The 16908-nt window shown below is 38.3% G+C and overlaps 1 protein-coding gene across 1 annotated transcript in view; it reads left to right on the forward strand.

Annotated features, from left to right (window-relative positions):
• Window positions 1-16908, forward strand: part of LOC107656552 (calmodulin-binding transcription activator 1-like) — a 380613-nt gene that overhangs the window by 147915 nt on the left and 215790 nt on the right. The window contains exon 4 of the mRNA XM_016444448.1: window positions 13582-13649. Coding sequence (XP_016299934.1) covers window positions 13582-13649 — 68 coding nt within the window. The remainder of the gene's footprint in view (window positions 1-13581; window positions 13650-16908) is intronic.

Raw genomic sequence — 16908 nt, forward strand, 5'->3', positions numbered from 1 at the left:
AAGCCCGCAGGTGATGGAGATTTACCGCTGATTACAGAACTGGCTTTCTGACAAGATGCGTGTTAAATATCGCATGCGATTTATCGTGCAGCCCTAGTACCCAGATTTGAAGACTATAGTAAGATTTAACTTCTACTGTTAATAAGATTTTGGTAGGCTACTATTAGATGGATAGCCTAAATGTCCTAATTCAGATGGGCTACCTGTACCTGGTATATCAAAAAGTGTATATTTTTTAAATGTGATTGTTGGTACATTTTACCAGTTTTTACCATACTTTCAAAACAAAAATTAAAATAGGAAAAATATGCAATATGAAAATAATTGAAGACAAAATGTGTTTTACTGAGAAAAAACAAGATTTGTTTTTTAAAAAGCCTTTTTCCAAAAGGTACATCTGGAAAAAGGGGGGTCGTCTTATAATCAGGGTCATCTTATATTCGGGCCAATACGGTATTATTTCTGGTTGAATTATCCCATTAAGACTAATGTTTGAAAATCTCACTTTAATTTAAATGGAGATTATTTAGAAACCTTCCTTCTTTCTTGCATATATTATCTTATAACCATTTATTAAAGACTAAAACCTAAGCTTAGCTAAAACTTCAACACTATTCTTGTGCTACTTTGCATGCACAGGTATTTCCTTCAGGAAATGCAAATCTGGTTTATTTAGACTATTTGTCATCCTTTTTAGCCTGGCAAAAGGAATGCGGAAAGAAAAATGAAAAAAATGGAATATGATAAGGTTTTGCAACATTGCCTGTGCGCATTGCTGGATCCGAGCAGGTGTAGCCACCACCATGTCCTTTGGTTATGATGAAATACATGGCTGAAACCCAGTGCAGGTAAATGATCTGTAAATGAGATCAGATGATGTATTAGAAGGATATTCCTTTTTTTGTCCCCTTTCCGCCAGCCTAAGGAGATCTGGTTTTTACCTTACATCTCTGCTCCTGCAGATATCTGTGACATGAGGTGGCTTTGTTCGAGTCTGACATGGTTTCTTATTAACACCTGAACATGGCTCCTTTGTTCACCATGGTGAGGCCCATTGAAGTCTCCACTAGGGAGAAAATTGAAGCAGGTGACAATTAATAGCTTAGCAGCATGTCTAATGAAGATCGTATAGCTGCTGGGGGTCAGTAAACAAATAGGGGAGATGACTTCTAAAAGAGAATGCAAACTCACAGAGGAAGAGGTCTCTACACTGATTTGATATGCTGATATTCACAGATTTTAGAGACTAATAGATAGTTTGTGTATCACAGGATTACATGGTCATGGAAAACCTGGAAATATGAGGGAATTTAACATTGAAATTTGTGGACTTAATAGCAAAAATTTATAGCATTAGCCACTTAGGCTGGACCCTCAAAGGTACAATTTAATACATTATATACCCTTGAAAGAATGCATATTAATACCTTAAATTGCTCAAATGCATCTTTCACGTACTGATATGCACTCATAATGAATGTACAAGGTACCAAGGTGTGCTTTTTAAGAGCACTGATCCAAATGACAAGCTTTTGTACCCTTGAAAATACCATACTTGCATTTTCTGATTTCTTAATTTTTTTGTATTTATGCTAAGCTCTACAATATTTAATGAGCTACATATTAGTAATTTTGTGAGCAATTTCTATTAAATGATGTAAGTTTAGTTTATCTAGTCATCAAAAATGTCTGAAAGTCTTGGAAATTTTTTTGATCAACAAGTACAGGAACTATTAGCTATTAGGAATTGTAATACGATTTTAAACCATACAAATTAACTTTTTGCCATTTCACTGAAAACTGTTTGAAAATCTAACAGTACACTTCTGAGCTGAAGTGAGGTGACGTTAATGGCCCCGGGCAGGCCATTACCCTGCCTTGATGCTATTTGAAAGGTAAATGCTGTTAAGGAGAGATTTAGCTTTATTTGACTCTATCTTAGTGTGACCTTCACAGTCGCACTGTCTCTTTATTGTGATCTCAGCACAAAGCACCGACAGAGGGCAGAGGCAGTAGGCTGCTTGTCTGGCACTCTGATAGCCAAACAAAGGCAACCTGACCAATGCACTACATAGCACAAACACACTTCAATTAAAGCCTTCCCTCTCAAAGACAAATACCCAGCAGTACAATGGCAGGATCAACACTGGGAGAAAAAAGGGGGGGGGGGGGAAGAGAAGTGATGAGTAGGACTCAGTTCAGTGCTCCATTAAAGCTCACTTTAGGTGGACCAGCTAATTTGAACAGAGAGTGTACCCTGCCTGCCAGCTTCTCTGTGATTTCTAGTATTTTTGTGAGTGTGTGTGTGTGTACGCCTGTTCTTTGCCATTTTTTAAAGAAGAAACGATGACCAATATTATTATTATAGTCATTTTTACTATTCAGTTTAATTTATTAGTAGGTTCATACTGTTTTGCATGGCAAAACCGTAGAGAAGTAAAACTTGCACTGTTAAGACTTTTTAGTTCAACTTTAGTTAAAAAAACTTGTGTTCTGTGCCATTTAATTGCGCTGTTGCACCATTTTTGAACACTAGAGCGTGTTATGTAAAGGTTCTCTTAAAAAGTGTGCCTGGTGAACTCAAAACCACCATAATTATACAGGACTTCCATACAATCCGATTCAGCCAACCCACGACTAGCCAATTTTGAAAATGTCTAGTTCTGCAGGCTGTTTCTCTATTCTGTAAAGCACAACTTTTGTTGAGCTGAAATAACTCTTCTACCTGTACCTATGAATTTCCTAACATGTTTTTCCTGTCAGTGCAGTTTTAGACATGCCTTTCTGTTGAGAAGACATTTCTTCTCCCAATGCTAATGGATTGATTTTAGTTTGAACACTAGAAACTTTAGTTTTCCCTCTGTCTGCATTGTTTCTTATTCTTGTGTTGTTTCTTTATAGAGCAGAGCGGTGCACAAACCACGTGCTGGGCTGCACAGGTGACCGGCACTGGCAGGACAGTCGAAGTGAAGCGCGTTTTTGCACAGAGCCCAGTAGGTGGTTGTTAAAAAGTTAAAAGTTCGAAATTGGTTTCACGCAAGGGTGCCCCAGTCATTTGCTGTGCTGAATAGTGGAATTCACTGGATAATTCCAGCATTAATTGATTCTGGGCTCTGAAATAAACAGGCTGGCAAAGTGCACGAAAGTAGAGGCACAGCCTAATAGACCTGCTCCTTTTTCCAGAAGAGAAGAGTAGTTGCTGAGACCAGACTTGAGTCCATGCAATTGTTTTACATGTAAACTAATGATATTTTGCCATTGATATTTGCCCATTTTGTCATAAGAAAGGTAATAGAACAGCATCTCCTCAGTAAGTCACATGATTTAATGGAAGTTTAATGCTTAGGGTTAGGGGTCTGCTCACAGCAAGCAACCACACATTTTGCAAATGTAACTATACACCTAAAATGTTCAGCCTTACATTATACAGTTCTTACTTTCTTTACTGAACACAGAGTGACAGTACGGTGGTTTAGAGGCAAGCAATTACCAACTACCATACAAATATGTATTTCTGAATATCCATGGATTTAAGGCTATACCTGCAGATTTGTAAAATAATGAACTATCCAAGATAGGTAACTTGCTACACCACAGTGAATAGCATTACATATTTGGAATATGACAGATAGCATTATTTAGCTGGTTGTGTAGGTCTAGGCTAATTGCATACCTGTCTTTTTGATAAATCACTAAAGCTGTTGTTGGAAAATTTGTTATTTTGTGACTGATTTGAGTCTCAATACCCATTTACTTGGTCAAGTCATCAGAAATCCTCATGATTATGTGTCAAGTCAAGCACTAGTTCAAGTCTGGAGTCTGTCAGTGGTTAAAGAAGGGCTTTGTGAGAGTCCTGTGAAAGATCAGGTCTGCCAGGGCTCTGTGGTGTCTGTCTCTCGCCCTATTTTCTCACACTTCAGGTGTGCCATAGGGACTCTCGTCAATGAGACTCAGTGACACTGCATTAGACTCACTTCTTACTCTAATTCCCACTCCACCCATGATCCCCCCAAAATGGGTCTGTCTCACACTTGGAATGGCACTGTCACCACTATTAAATCACTCAAGGTTTGATTGCAGTTTAAGTTGTAACATGTCTCAAAAGGACATTGGAAGAACTCAAATATCATTTGATAAGTGCCATAACATTAGGATGGCGTTGTGTAGTAAATATATAAAAAGAAAAAAATGTTTAAAAAAAAATGCATATACATGTATTCATCAGCATATATTTATTCATCAGCTTTTTTTCTCAATGCATACTGTATTGATCGTATTTAAATGCTGTGCATTTGATTAATTAATTGGCCTGTAGTTTAATTAATTTCATTAGAATTTTTATTTGATTGACAATTGTAGTAAAAAAATGAAGCTAAAAAAACAGCTGTCCAGAGAAAGATCCCAGTACTTCCCTGTTTAGCCATGGCAGAAGGGCCGTCCTGCAGGTGGTAATGAAGACATCACTCTTCTCCCCTTGCTGGGGCGGATGGTGGCTTATGGGAAGCTGGAGAGGGGAGGTGTCCTGCTGTATAGATGATGAAGAAGGCTCCAAGCACGGACACGAGAGGGCAGATTGGAGGAGAGCGCCGCAGGACTCTGGGAAGTGAACCTGGCTGCTCCCCATGGAGCTAGTGAGAGTGGGAGCGAATGGCCGACATTTACAAATGAGCCTCTTCATCGCCACATGAGGGAATAGAGTATCCTATTGTGTCCCAACCGAAGAACTGCTCAATCCTCCCCCACATCCATGAAAAAGCAGGATAAGGCAGAGGATGTGCATCTGAGCTTTGGTGCCCAAGGCAAGTGGCAGAGGGCATCCTTAACTTCCCCTCTTCCTTCATTCTGACCACATGAAATTTGAATTGGAGGGATTTATCATGCAGACCCTGAAGTGTGTGATGCCAGAACATTCAACTCTAGTTATAGTTCCATACAGGGTTGTGCTCATTTTGAATTCATGAGTTGGAATTGGCCATGTCCTACAGGTAGTTTATCTATCTATCTATCTATCTATCTATCTATCTATCGTTCTATCTATCGTTCTATCTATCGTTCTATCTACATTATACAGTTCTTACTTTCTTTACTGAACACAGAGTGACAGTACGGTGGTTTAGAGGCAAGCAATTACCAACTACCATACAAATATGTATTTTGAATTATATCATTCTATCTTTTGTCCTTTCTAACTTTGTCTGTCCTTTCTGTCATTTTATCTTTTGTTCTTTCTATCATTCTATCTTTCATCCTTTCAATTCTGAATGCTGTACAACCGTGGAGTTTGCTTTATTTATTTCTGACAGTTGTGGATTTATTTACACATTGATGCAAAAGAGTGTATTTTTCGCCTTCCATATTCCCTTCTCAGCAGATGTTTCTCTTGGCAAATATGATTATTAGGTGTGTCAGTCGATTAAAATTAAATGATTTAATCAGCATGTATTCAGATCAATTAGCATAGCATGTAATCAAATTAATCTCAATCACATATATTGATATTTGCTGAGAAAGATCATTCAAAGACGACCTATTGTTGTGGCAGACGAAAGCATTGCTTGTCCCGTCACATACTTTTCATGCACAGACCTTGGGATGCATAGCCAAGGCTGAGCTGTCATGCTCAGAGCGGAGTTGTTACGAGAGGAGGTGACGCTTACCATCTCCACTTTTTTCTTCTTTAAAATGATGACATCCCCTCAAAGAGCAGTTTCATTTCTATCCCGTGCAGTGGGACCTGGCACTAGCAGCAAAACAATCTTGCTAAGTGCGAACACTTCCCTCCCACAATACATCCTCCTCCTCCACTCAGAGAGGCTGTGCTGTGGAAACAGAAGGCCTAGACAGAACGACTGGAGTTCAGTCACTCACTCAGCCCTTGATGGGGAGGATTCAATGCTGTGAGATGGGGATAATTTATTTCGAGGGGCCTCGAAGTGTCTGGGACCTGGGAGGTGCACCGCAGGCGAATCAGCATGCCAAGCCAAACACCGACCACCAACTGGAAAACATCTAAGCTATTCTGGATCAATTCAGAATTGATCTCGGCCCAACTCTATGTATAATGTAGGCTGTTGGGCGGTTAAGACTGGCTGTTTGTCTGACCAGTGCTGGGAAAGAGATATGATTGGCCCACACCCTTTAAAAGCATATTATGGGAAAGGGCAAAGGGCCTTGAAGACACTTTCAAATGAGCAGAGAGGGTTGCCTGTGTGCAGTAAATGGATTCCATCCTGCCCGGTTACAGACCAGATGTATTCGGAGCGTGCTGACAGGGTTCTGCACGTCCTACAGACCTGTTTACAGGGTACGCCACGTCCCACTGCTTTCTGTCGAGTTGGCAGGTTGGTGGCCAAAAGCTTTGGAAGAGGGCGCAGCACCGAGCATCATGAGTATTGAATGGCCGTGGTGGGGCGTGTGCAGAGGGGCTATAACTCCGAGTCGGCTGCGAGTGCCGTTCCTGCTCCTCATTTGGGCTGCTCAAGGAGGCTGCATGCAGGGATTAATAGGTGGTTGACTGGAAAGCAAAGCTTTTTAACCCTGCTCAGGGACTCGTAGAACAGCACCACACCATGCCAGCAGATGCCAAGTGCAGCTGTCAGGAGTCAGAGTGCTTTTGTTGTTTGCTCTCTCTTCTTACTCGCTTCTCTTTCCTCCTCTGTGGCTTTCTGGCTGAACTCACGTTCCTCTTGAATATTTTCAAACTTACTCTCCCGTTGTCTTTTTCTTTTAAAAGTATCCGTAGATTTAATGAATGTTATAAAGTATCTTTATAAATTATATTTCTTATATGTTGAAATGTTTTTTATTTAAGCACACAGAATATTCTGTTCTAAGCATGACTTTCGTGATCTTCTGAACTGTAGGGTTATCTAAACGAAAAACACATTTCAAAAATTGTACGATTGGCTGTTAGAGTTCAATTGCTGTGATATTCTGAACATCCCCAGAATTTTTTTCCAATGCCTTTTTTTAAATGCTGAAATAGATCAGTGTGTAAATTTGTTGTAGACAGCTGCAAAATGTAATTTTTATGCTCTTTAATGTACTGTGAATTATTTATGTGATATATCCTTTTATTATAATTTTTTCCAAAAACCTGTAGTTCACAAGTGAAAATTTTTATTTATTTATCTATGCATCTATTTTGGATTTTTCTTATTTAATACAATATTTTCAATAATTACAGGTTGTTCAATTGTAAAATTAAGATGAATTTCATAATGCTTTAGTATTTTGTTTTGTGCTTATGCTTTAACAGCAGTACTATACTGTAGCTGCTGTGTTTAATAAAATTATCATCTCATCCAGCATTTTATTTTATTTTATTTTATTTTATTTTGTTAAAAATAAGCTTTTTTTTAGCCTGCATTTAAATTCTCAGCAATAGTTTGGAGTAGAAAAATAATCATCAGAAAGTAATGCATAAAGTGACTCATTTCCATTCATAAACTGAGTTTCTCACTTATAGTGTGAGTTTGAAGTTGTGAGTGGTTGGAAGTTGATTATTATGATAATTTCAACATGATGTGAATGCAGAATTAGAATATTGAGAAATGTTGAGATATAACTGTTATTTTAATTTTCAGCAAACACCAACTGGCTAAACATGCTGATGCAAGAAAATCCAACAACTGTTGGTGCTGTTTTTTTGCTGAAGTTGGTTGGGGCAGTGTGAACTGTAGCTTTTAGATATAAAAGGAGTTGTCAGTGTGTCTGATAACAGGTCAGGATGAACCCTATCCATTTCATCCATTTAATGCACATCTCCTGAAGTGCGTAAACCGCCTTACAATGATGTGCTTGTTTTTAATGAGCTGTGTGAGAGATGCAGAGCTCCACAGCTTTTTCTCAAGTGCTTGACCTTTTCTCATCCCCGCTGACTCTCGTTCGTCTGTTATACCCTCACACCTCTCCCAAACTCGTTCATTTATCCTCTCATCTCCCTGTTCCCTCCTCAACTGTCACTCCCTGCGTATCACTCTCTTCTATGTCTAATTGCATTTCAGTTCGCCCTAAGGGATGCCTGGGTAGTTCAATCCTCTCCCCCGGTTTCCCTCAAATCCATTTGCACCCTGCCCTGGCCAGGTCAGTTTCATGGGTTGCCCTGCAGGAAATATCAGATGACCTCACTTTCCAGTGAGAACAAGGTATCATGGGGAATAGAATTGGTTGAGAGGCTCATCCCGCCCCCCAATCCCTCATATCCATATTCCCCTCCTGTACAGACTTCCTGCTCTCAAGTGGAGAACAAGGTCAGAATCATATACTGTGTGACACCAAGCACTCCACCAAAACTTTAAGGATCGTAACATGTAAAGTGTTAAAAAGTCCACCAATTAGAGTAACATGAAGTCATCTTATCATTTTATTTTATTTTATTTTATTTTATTTTATTTTATTTTCAGCATCCTTTGTTTACTTCCAGGTTTATCCAGGTTTTACATTTTGAATCCCAGATTTTCAATTTAGTCTCAGAAGTTTGGACCCCACTGTACATGAATTCAGTTTATTCACTATTCAATCTAATGAAAGCATCATCATTTTACACAGTTCTATATAAAGTAAGCAAATATCCTGTGCGCTCGCATCTGTTTCTCAAGAACATTTATCTTATACTGTAAAGGCATTCTGTAACCCATTTACTTACTCCACTGTATCTGGGACTTATTTGTGCCTTTATAACAGAGTAGAATGCTGCAGAAAGCTTGAAAGTGTGTTTTAGTATAAGACTCTTTTCAGAGAAGTACACTAAAGTCTGGGAGTGCTAGTGGAAAACAGTGTGGGTTGAAAGAATGAGGTTGACATATGCGCAACCCATGAAAACTCACGCTGTGAATGATGAATCCATTTGATCAAGTCACTTTTTTGTTTCAGACTCAAAAGAGACATCGGGACCTTTAAATTAAACAGTCCCAAATACTTAAATTAGATTTAGATTTAATAGAGTATTAGTATTCAAATAGAGGAGTATGTTCCCCTGAGAATGTCTATGAGCTTTTTAGTCTCAATTGCTCAATGGCTCATGGGAACAGTGAGATGCGGTATGGATGGTGTTTAGAGGCAAGTGTCTGATGGGTGCTGGGATAATGCCAGAGAGATGCCGATCTCCGCTTTTAATGGAATGTCTGTCGTTGTTTCAAGTGATCAGCCCTGTCACTTCAAACTGTGAATTTTGATGCTTCCGACGCCTCTCCTTACCAACATCAATCTAAGACTCAAAAGCAAAAGGTAGAGACGACAAACACGCACACCGAGGGTCAGCCAGGGACACGCTTACTACCGGTGGAACAAACGCCTCATCAAATGTCTGCCAATACAAGCAGCGTCTTGTGCGCAGGAGAAATGTGATGGGAATTGCATTTATCAGAGCTGCTTCTCTGTCTCCTCTTGATTTAAAAAGGATGGAAGGATTGGGCGAAATTGTGTTTGCTTGCATTATGCTGTTATTGTGTCAATTTTCCACACCAGAAACAAAGGAAGGGAAATATGCGTGTCATATTTTATTTTAAATTGCCAGACGTTTCCTTATATTCACAAAAGACCCTCTTGCTTTAGCTGCTGTCGTGGATGACAGTTTGAGTGAAAATTGAGGCCGCTGTTGTCTGGTATCCTATCAGGGAGGTGTTTTTAAAATTGAATCAGAGATGTGCCTATCAGAGGTTTTCGTTTATGTGTTGCCCTCAGATGGAGACAGAAACAGGAGGATATGGGGAAAAAAGGTGGCAGTGTTTCATGTATGCTAGTTCACCTTGTAAAGGTGACACCATTTAACATATTAAGAGCGTTTTAAACAGGTGCAGGTAGACACGGTTCTCAGTAATCAGCTTTTCTGATGTAAGCTCCTGATACATGGATTTTACAGACTCTCCAATGTCAAGGTCCTCTTCTCCTTTGTAGTAATGCTGGAGTGTGCAGAGATGTCAGGCGCATACATGTACAGGCAGCTTTGTGGCACACTGTTTTTTGGTTTATAAAGATTATTTGCTACCTTTTGACTTAATCAAACCTGTATGTGGTAGGTAGGACAATGATGTAGTGTTGTCACGGTACCAAAATTTCAGTATTCGGTACCAATACCAGTGAAAATCCACGGTTCTCGGTACCAATTTCGGTACCAAAGCAAAACACAAAAACATGCTTAATTGAACAACATTTTTATTAATAACGTTAAACAAAAATTAAATGTACAAAACCAATGCCATTCTTTATACTTATTTAAAAGTGTTTCAAGTTTTTCCACAAGTAATAAAAGTATGAAAAAAGTAAACAAGTTTGACCCAAAAGTTTAGTCATAGTTCTGCTGCCACTGAAAAACATCTGTAAACTGTTGTCTGTTTTAGGGTTTGCTGGTGTGTTTCAGGATCTTCCTCAGTCTGCAGCTGTAAAAGGAAAATATAATATACTTAAGTAAAGCAATGTGCTGAGTCTGACCAGAAGGAGGGACTTTGTAGAAAACGAAGCGTTTGAGAGAGGCGGGGCATAGAGGACCTACAATAATGTACAGTATTTGAAAAATAATGTGTTTTTTGAACATTAAAGCATGTCAACATATTATGTTACACCAAATACACAAAATAATGATCTTTATAAAAGCATCATATGACCTCTTTAACATTAACAAACATGGTATTATAATGAATCATAAAATCTTAATTATATTATTTAAAAAAAAATGTAAATCTCATAAATCGCATGTGGTGTAGTGACATGATATTTATATAATATATACACATTAATTTTTTATATTATAAAGATCATGTCACCACACCACACCACATGAGATTTAAAGAAATAGTTCGTCCAAAAATGAAAATTTCCTGATTATTTACTCACCCCCAGGCCATCCAAGATGTATATGACTTTCTATCTTCAGTCGAAGAAACATTCAAGTTTTGGAGGAAAACATTCCAGGTTTTTTCTCCATGTAATTCAATGAACAAGAGAACTACAGAAAACATTTTATTTTTAATGTCTCAAAGACACTTATCTATTTTAATTTCATTATAATTTAACATAATCTTTCTGGTTGACAAATGTTCTGCTTGCAAACAATGTGGTGGTTCTTGTCATGTACATCACACTTGACCAGCAACGTGCATATGTCAGCTGGACCAAGGCAAACACTTGTAGTATATAACTTTTTTTTTTTTTTTCTGAAGATGACTAATTGTTTCACTACAGAAGAAATAGTTTTCCAGTATTTTCAAAATATCATATATGTGTATATATAAAATCTTTTGAACATATTGGAAAACTGAAATTTGAAACTTTACTTGAAAGGGGTTTTTCAAAACCATATAAAACCAACAGGAATAAAAAGAGTACATTTTTAAAGATTTATTCTTTTCTTTATCATGGATACTCGTATATCACTGACCCAAGTTTTAAAGAGCACTTGATTGACAGCTGCTGGCCAGACTTTGATGCCCCATCTTGCCATCTGCACCAAATCAACTCGACAGAGAACTAGCCGCTCATTATAACACAGCACAAACTTTGTTTCTCGCAGCTGTTTAATGGCTCCTCTGTTTTTGTTTGTGGCTTTTTTTTCTTTTCTCGCCGTAAGGTTCTTGCACCTTTATGGCTGATCGGGGGTTGGAATAATCCTCGACATCTGTTCGGGGAGTGGGTGGGGGATGCCGACGTTTGGCTTTTATTTACTGGACCGGGCCTCTCGGCTCATCCCCCTAGCTCTGAGTTCGGCATGTTGACTTTAAATGGGAAAACGATAAAGAAGAAGAATCTCAAATGGCCCTCAAGGTCAATTAAGGAGTTTCGCCCCCAGCTATCTTTCTGGTTTGTAAAACAAACATTACTCACAAGCACTGTGGTAAATTAGCACCATGCACCAAGAACTTATTTTATTTTCTGAACCGCACACATGAACTGTTTTAAATTAGTGTTTAGTAAGATCAAGTTTTCTCTTTTTTAATTAGCAAAACAAATTAAGTGCAAGTGTAGTTACTGCAAAACTTGGTTTATATTTGTGAAGATCCCGCTTACAGCTTTTGAAAAATACAATATAGTAACTCATCTGTAGCATTTTCAGTTTGGCAAGCCATGGCAAGTGTGTGTGTTTTTTTTATTAAGGAGAGGTTCTCTTCCTCTTCTCTATGGTCATATTCCACAGCATCTTCCTCTCGTCCTTGTCTCTTTCCCTCTGGCCTTGATGACAGGAGGGCAGAACGTTAATCAGAACAGCGCTATGCTATCTCTCAGACAGCACCTGCAGGCCATCACCAACTCCAGCGTTCTCTGTGTGGGCACTGCCAGTCTTGGCACCCTGGTACCTCGAGGGATGGCTCTACTGCCAACTGTGACAGAATTAAAACATAGAGTTACTGACTATAAATATATATTACACCTCCTAAGGTCAACTGAATACCATTGGTTTTTGGGAATCGAGTAGAATTTGGGCTATTATTGATAGGCTTACAGTGTTTAATTAGGTTAGTAAATAAAATCTTGTCAAGCTCAGAATAATGAAATTGATTGTAGTGTGATGGATTTACATTGTGTAGACTGCTTGACGTAATGTTCTAGAAAGTAAGCTTATTGATTTACCGTTTTTTGGTGAACCACTATTTAAGTGATTTCAAAGAAAAACCAATTGAATTTTAAAACAGAAATTAAATCAAAGTAGATCACTTTTATGCTGGTACAGTATGTACCTGTGATTAATCTTTTGGATCTGCATGTAACATTATTGACAGAAACTAATACATAAATAGTAAAGTTTCAAGAAAACATTTCTCATCACAAATGTTCTTAAACTCTGTGTCAGCAATGTTGTGGCAAGTCTTTACAAATCTTTTCTTAAAGCTGTTTATTCCATTTCATCTTAATTTACCCAGAACAATGTGCTAAGATCAGTAAATAATTGGACTCCTTTTTGATAACATCATTTGTGTCCCTCCGCATTTCCTGCTGTCTTTGTATGACAAATGCTCTCAGTGTGAAATGAATGGCTGGCTGTCACTGGTAATCATGAGGTTGCTTGTCAGTACCCGGTCTGCTTTCATTTCCCATGATTAGCTTTGTGAAGGAATGATGGGATACGTTTCACTCATCCACTTGTCTCTTTTGTTGGATGACAGTGATGACTGGGGTTAACATCGGTACCAGAAATCGCATCATCTGCTGTCATGCTTGTTGTGCATCCCAAGAAATGATTTCTCTTTTCTTACAGCAATCAAACAGCCACTGTAAGGAGGTTTTCATCTCATTCACCTCTTCACATAATATAATGTGAGCTTCAGACAATGAGGGAGCAACTAGGTCCACAAAATCCTCTGAATGCAATTTCCACAGTGCTGCTCCTGAGCCCGCGAGTCGGTTTAGAATGCAACATGGTCTTAGATAGACATTTTAAAATTGATTTTAATGCATGTTTAATTCTGAGTGCACTTTACAATCCATTCATTTCAGTTTACAGGGCTCTACAGTGCGACCATTTCAGTCGCATTTGCGACTGAAAACTACTGCATGCGACTATAAACATTATTAATGCACACATGTTAAAAGGCTGTTGATATTCTCTAACAGTAATGCCTACCTGTCTTTCTGTCTTCTGTTTGACAGGAAATTGCAGCATACTTGATAACATTTGAAAAGCATGAAGAATGGTTGACAACATCCCCTAAAACAAGGTAAGAATATCCATCTTGTCAACTGACCATCAGAAATCTCTTTCCCCCCAGAATTCCAGGTTTTATCGCCGTGATGTTCAAATGAAGCCATTAGCTGGAGTTTCCCCAACAACCCACTCGAGGATCTCCGCTATCTTAAAAGTTGGGTTAAAAAAGAGTTAGCCTGACAGGTAATTGATTATTAATGTGGACTAATAACTGCAAATAGCCTATTAGCAGAGCTCTTAGCTCAATGCTCTGCTCTCATTTCTTTTGTGAGTGTGATGGTAATGTGTTCATATCTAACAGCAAATTAAACGGCTTCTAATAAATGAAGGTGTGAGCTGAAAGCTGTCTAGCTGCTCAGAAGTAGATGGTAGGTGTTGACTGACATTGAAGAGGGAAAAGTGAGCATGCCACGTCTATATGCGCATGCACCTGAATCAATCTGTCATCTTGGTTTATGGCTGATAACTCGCCCTGGGGTCTGAAGCAGCTCTGGTGAATTTACATCTTCCCAAACCCCACAAGAGTAGGATTTGTGTCTTTTTAAATAGACTGACTTTTAGGGGTGTGCGATATTGACAAAAAATAATATCTTGATATTTTCTGGGATTTTATCGATAACGATAATTAGACGATATTTTGCTAAGTGTGTTATTGTGCTGGTACTTTGAGGACTGCCGTGGACAGCGACTCCTAAAGTTTTTGTTATTCTTCATATTCTGTGTGGTGGTCAGTTCACATTGATAGAAATTCATCTTTTCCAATAAGTTTAAATTGACGTTTACATTTTATGAGCATTTTTACTTTTATAAAGCCATTTTTTCTAAAAGTACGCATCACCTTTTGAGTAAAATTCTTACATTTAATCTGTGAATTAGAATAATGAGACATTTGGGCTGTTATCAAGCAAATGAAATCAGTATCAACAAAATTCATCTTTGCAATGCAGAGGAAACACAGAAGCTGCATCTGAAGAGGCATTTAGATATATTTACAAATAAAAAGATACTTTAAATGTGAAATTAAAACCACTAGTAGGTGTCAGCAAGTAACTGTTAAGGGAGTCATTGCGATTGAACCGAATAATTTTACGGTTGATTCATTAAGGAATGAAACACCGTCATGTTGCTCAGAGACGCAAAAGAGTGCTGTGGCTGTGTTTTGGATTATTTTTGTTATCGAAATTGAGCAAAAACAGGAAATATGGTGTCTAAAACATAAGTCTCTTAATTAACTTCTTGTTTATTGAACTGTTGTAAAAAAATCTATATCACATTTGTAATCATGGTAATTTTTGGAGGAAAACGGCACTCTTCGTGTGAAATTGATGAACTATATGAAGTGGTGTAAATATATACATTTTCTGCCCCCATGTCTTGAATTTGTGATCATTTTAAATGCATTTGTTAGACTGAATCATGCAGTGAAAGAGAATACTCTAATATACGCGCACTAGTCACTCTTAATACTACGTCATCATGTATGCATGCACTCTGTAGGGGTGTTTTGCATAGATTTGACAAAAAACTCGATAATGTCAAATCACACATCGTTAAAACAACAAATATGATATTATCGCAGACGATATATATCGCAAACCCCTACTGACTATACACTTGATTGGCTGTAAGCCAGGTCAGCGGTGGTGGATTTGATGTGTAATGGAGTGGCACTTATCCAGCATCAATGATGCTGCTGATGCAGACGATTCAGAGTTAGGCGGGGACAGAGGTTTCTGCTGTGGCTACGCTGGCTGTTTGGCCTATCTGGGATAGCAGCATTTGGGGGACTACTTCATAAATAATCGAACCTGTCAAGAACATGTCTAAGATGTGTTTAACCATAAAATCAAAATAAATGAATACATTTTGATGAAACAAATTACTGTAATTTGAAGAAAACAACAAAATGTTAAGTTCTGTATTTGTAGTATTTTTTACATCATGGTAGTATTCGTTTGTTTTTTTTAATTTTGTTAATTTTTTTATTATTTTATTTTATTATTTTATTATTTTTTCTTACAATTACATCATCTAATGAGAAATGTAAAAAAAAAAGGGTCTAATATGTTAAAAAGGCACATACAATAAATACATACATACATACATTCATACATACATGGATGAATGAATGAATGAATGAAGCCCTGTCCACAGTGATCTCATTGGTTGAAAATTCTGTTCCACATAGTTGTGTGTATTTGATTGTGTAATTTGGCTTAGTTCACTTTCAGTGCAAACAGGAAAAAAATACTATACTCTGTAAATTTGTTGTATCCCACCTGGTTAGGACAGAGTGTAAGAGTGTCTTCAATCACCAAGAGTAAAACTCACTCCACACAGACAGTAGATGCAACCAATCATTAAAAAGAGATAAGAGTAGGAAGGTTACTTGAAGGTGGGGGAGATTTTTGGGAAAAACTACATTTAATTTATCCTCCGATGCACAATGTCAGGTCTCTTATGGTGTAATATTTTAAGAAGCTTATAGTGTGGGCACACACACTGTGTATCAGTGTGTGTACGTGCCAGGGTTTAAGTCTGTGTGTTTCTTCAGTCTGTTTTCCTAGCCTCAGGTTAAGCCCTCCAGTCTCCTGTTCTATCCAGTTTGTCGAAACAGAACAGTGCTTTCTCCATCTCCCGCCTGCTTCCAGAAGGAAGTCCCACTTCTCTCCCAATTAGAGAGTCGATCTTATACTATTAGACAGCTCATAGTCCCTTCTCCTCAGTGCCAGACACTGGAAACTGCTCACTCTCATGCTTTCCTCCAGTCTGCACATAGGAAGTGCTGGGCGTCATCGGCACAGAATAAAACCAAAGCTGATGAGGGATCCCACCATCTTTCACGCTTGTTCATAGTGTATTAAACACAGTGCCATCTCTTTCTCTCTATATATACTGTATATATCTTAAAGGGGTCATATGATGCTTTTTTAAAGATCATTATTTTGTGTATTTGGTGTAACAGAATATGTTGACATGCTTTAATGTTCAAAAAACATATTATTTTTCAAATACTGTACATTATTGTAGGGCCTCTATGCCCCGCCTCTCTCAAACGCTTCGTTTTCTACAAAGTCCCTCCTTCCGACAAGCGCAGTCTGCTCTGATTGGCCAGCTGACCCAGTGCATTGTGATTGGCCCAACACTGCAAGCACTCGTCGGAAATGTTACGCCCCTTACCATAATCGCAGCTTCAGCTTTCAAAATAAATGTAAAGACAGAGCCCGAAAGGGGAACAGAGTCACGTGACAGACACAGTGATGAAGCTGGTA

This window comes from Sinocyclocheilus anshuiensis, unplaced genomic scaffold (assembly GCF_001515605.1).
Source record: "Sinocyclocheilus anshuiensis isolate Anshui unplaced genomic scaffold, SAMN03320099.WGS_v1.1 scaffold1639, whole genome shotgun sequence".
NCBI classification, from domain to species: Eukaryota; Metazoa; Chordata; class Actinopteri; order Cypriniformes; family Cyprinidae; genus Sinocyclocheilus; species Sinocyclocheilus anshuiensis.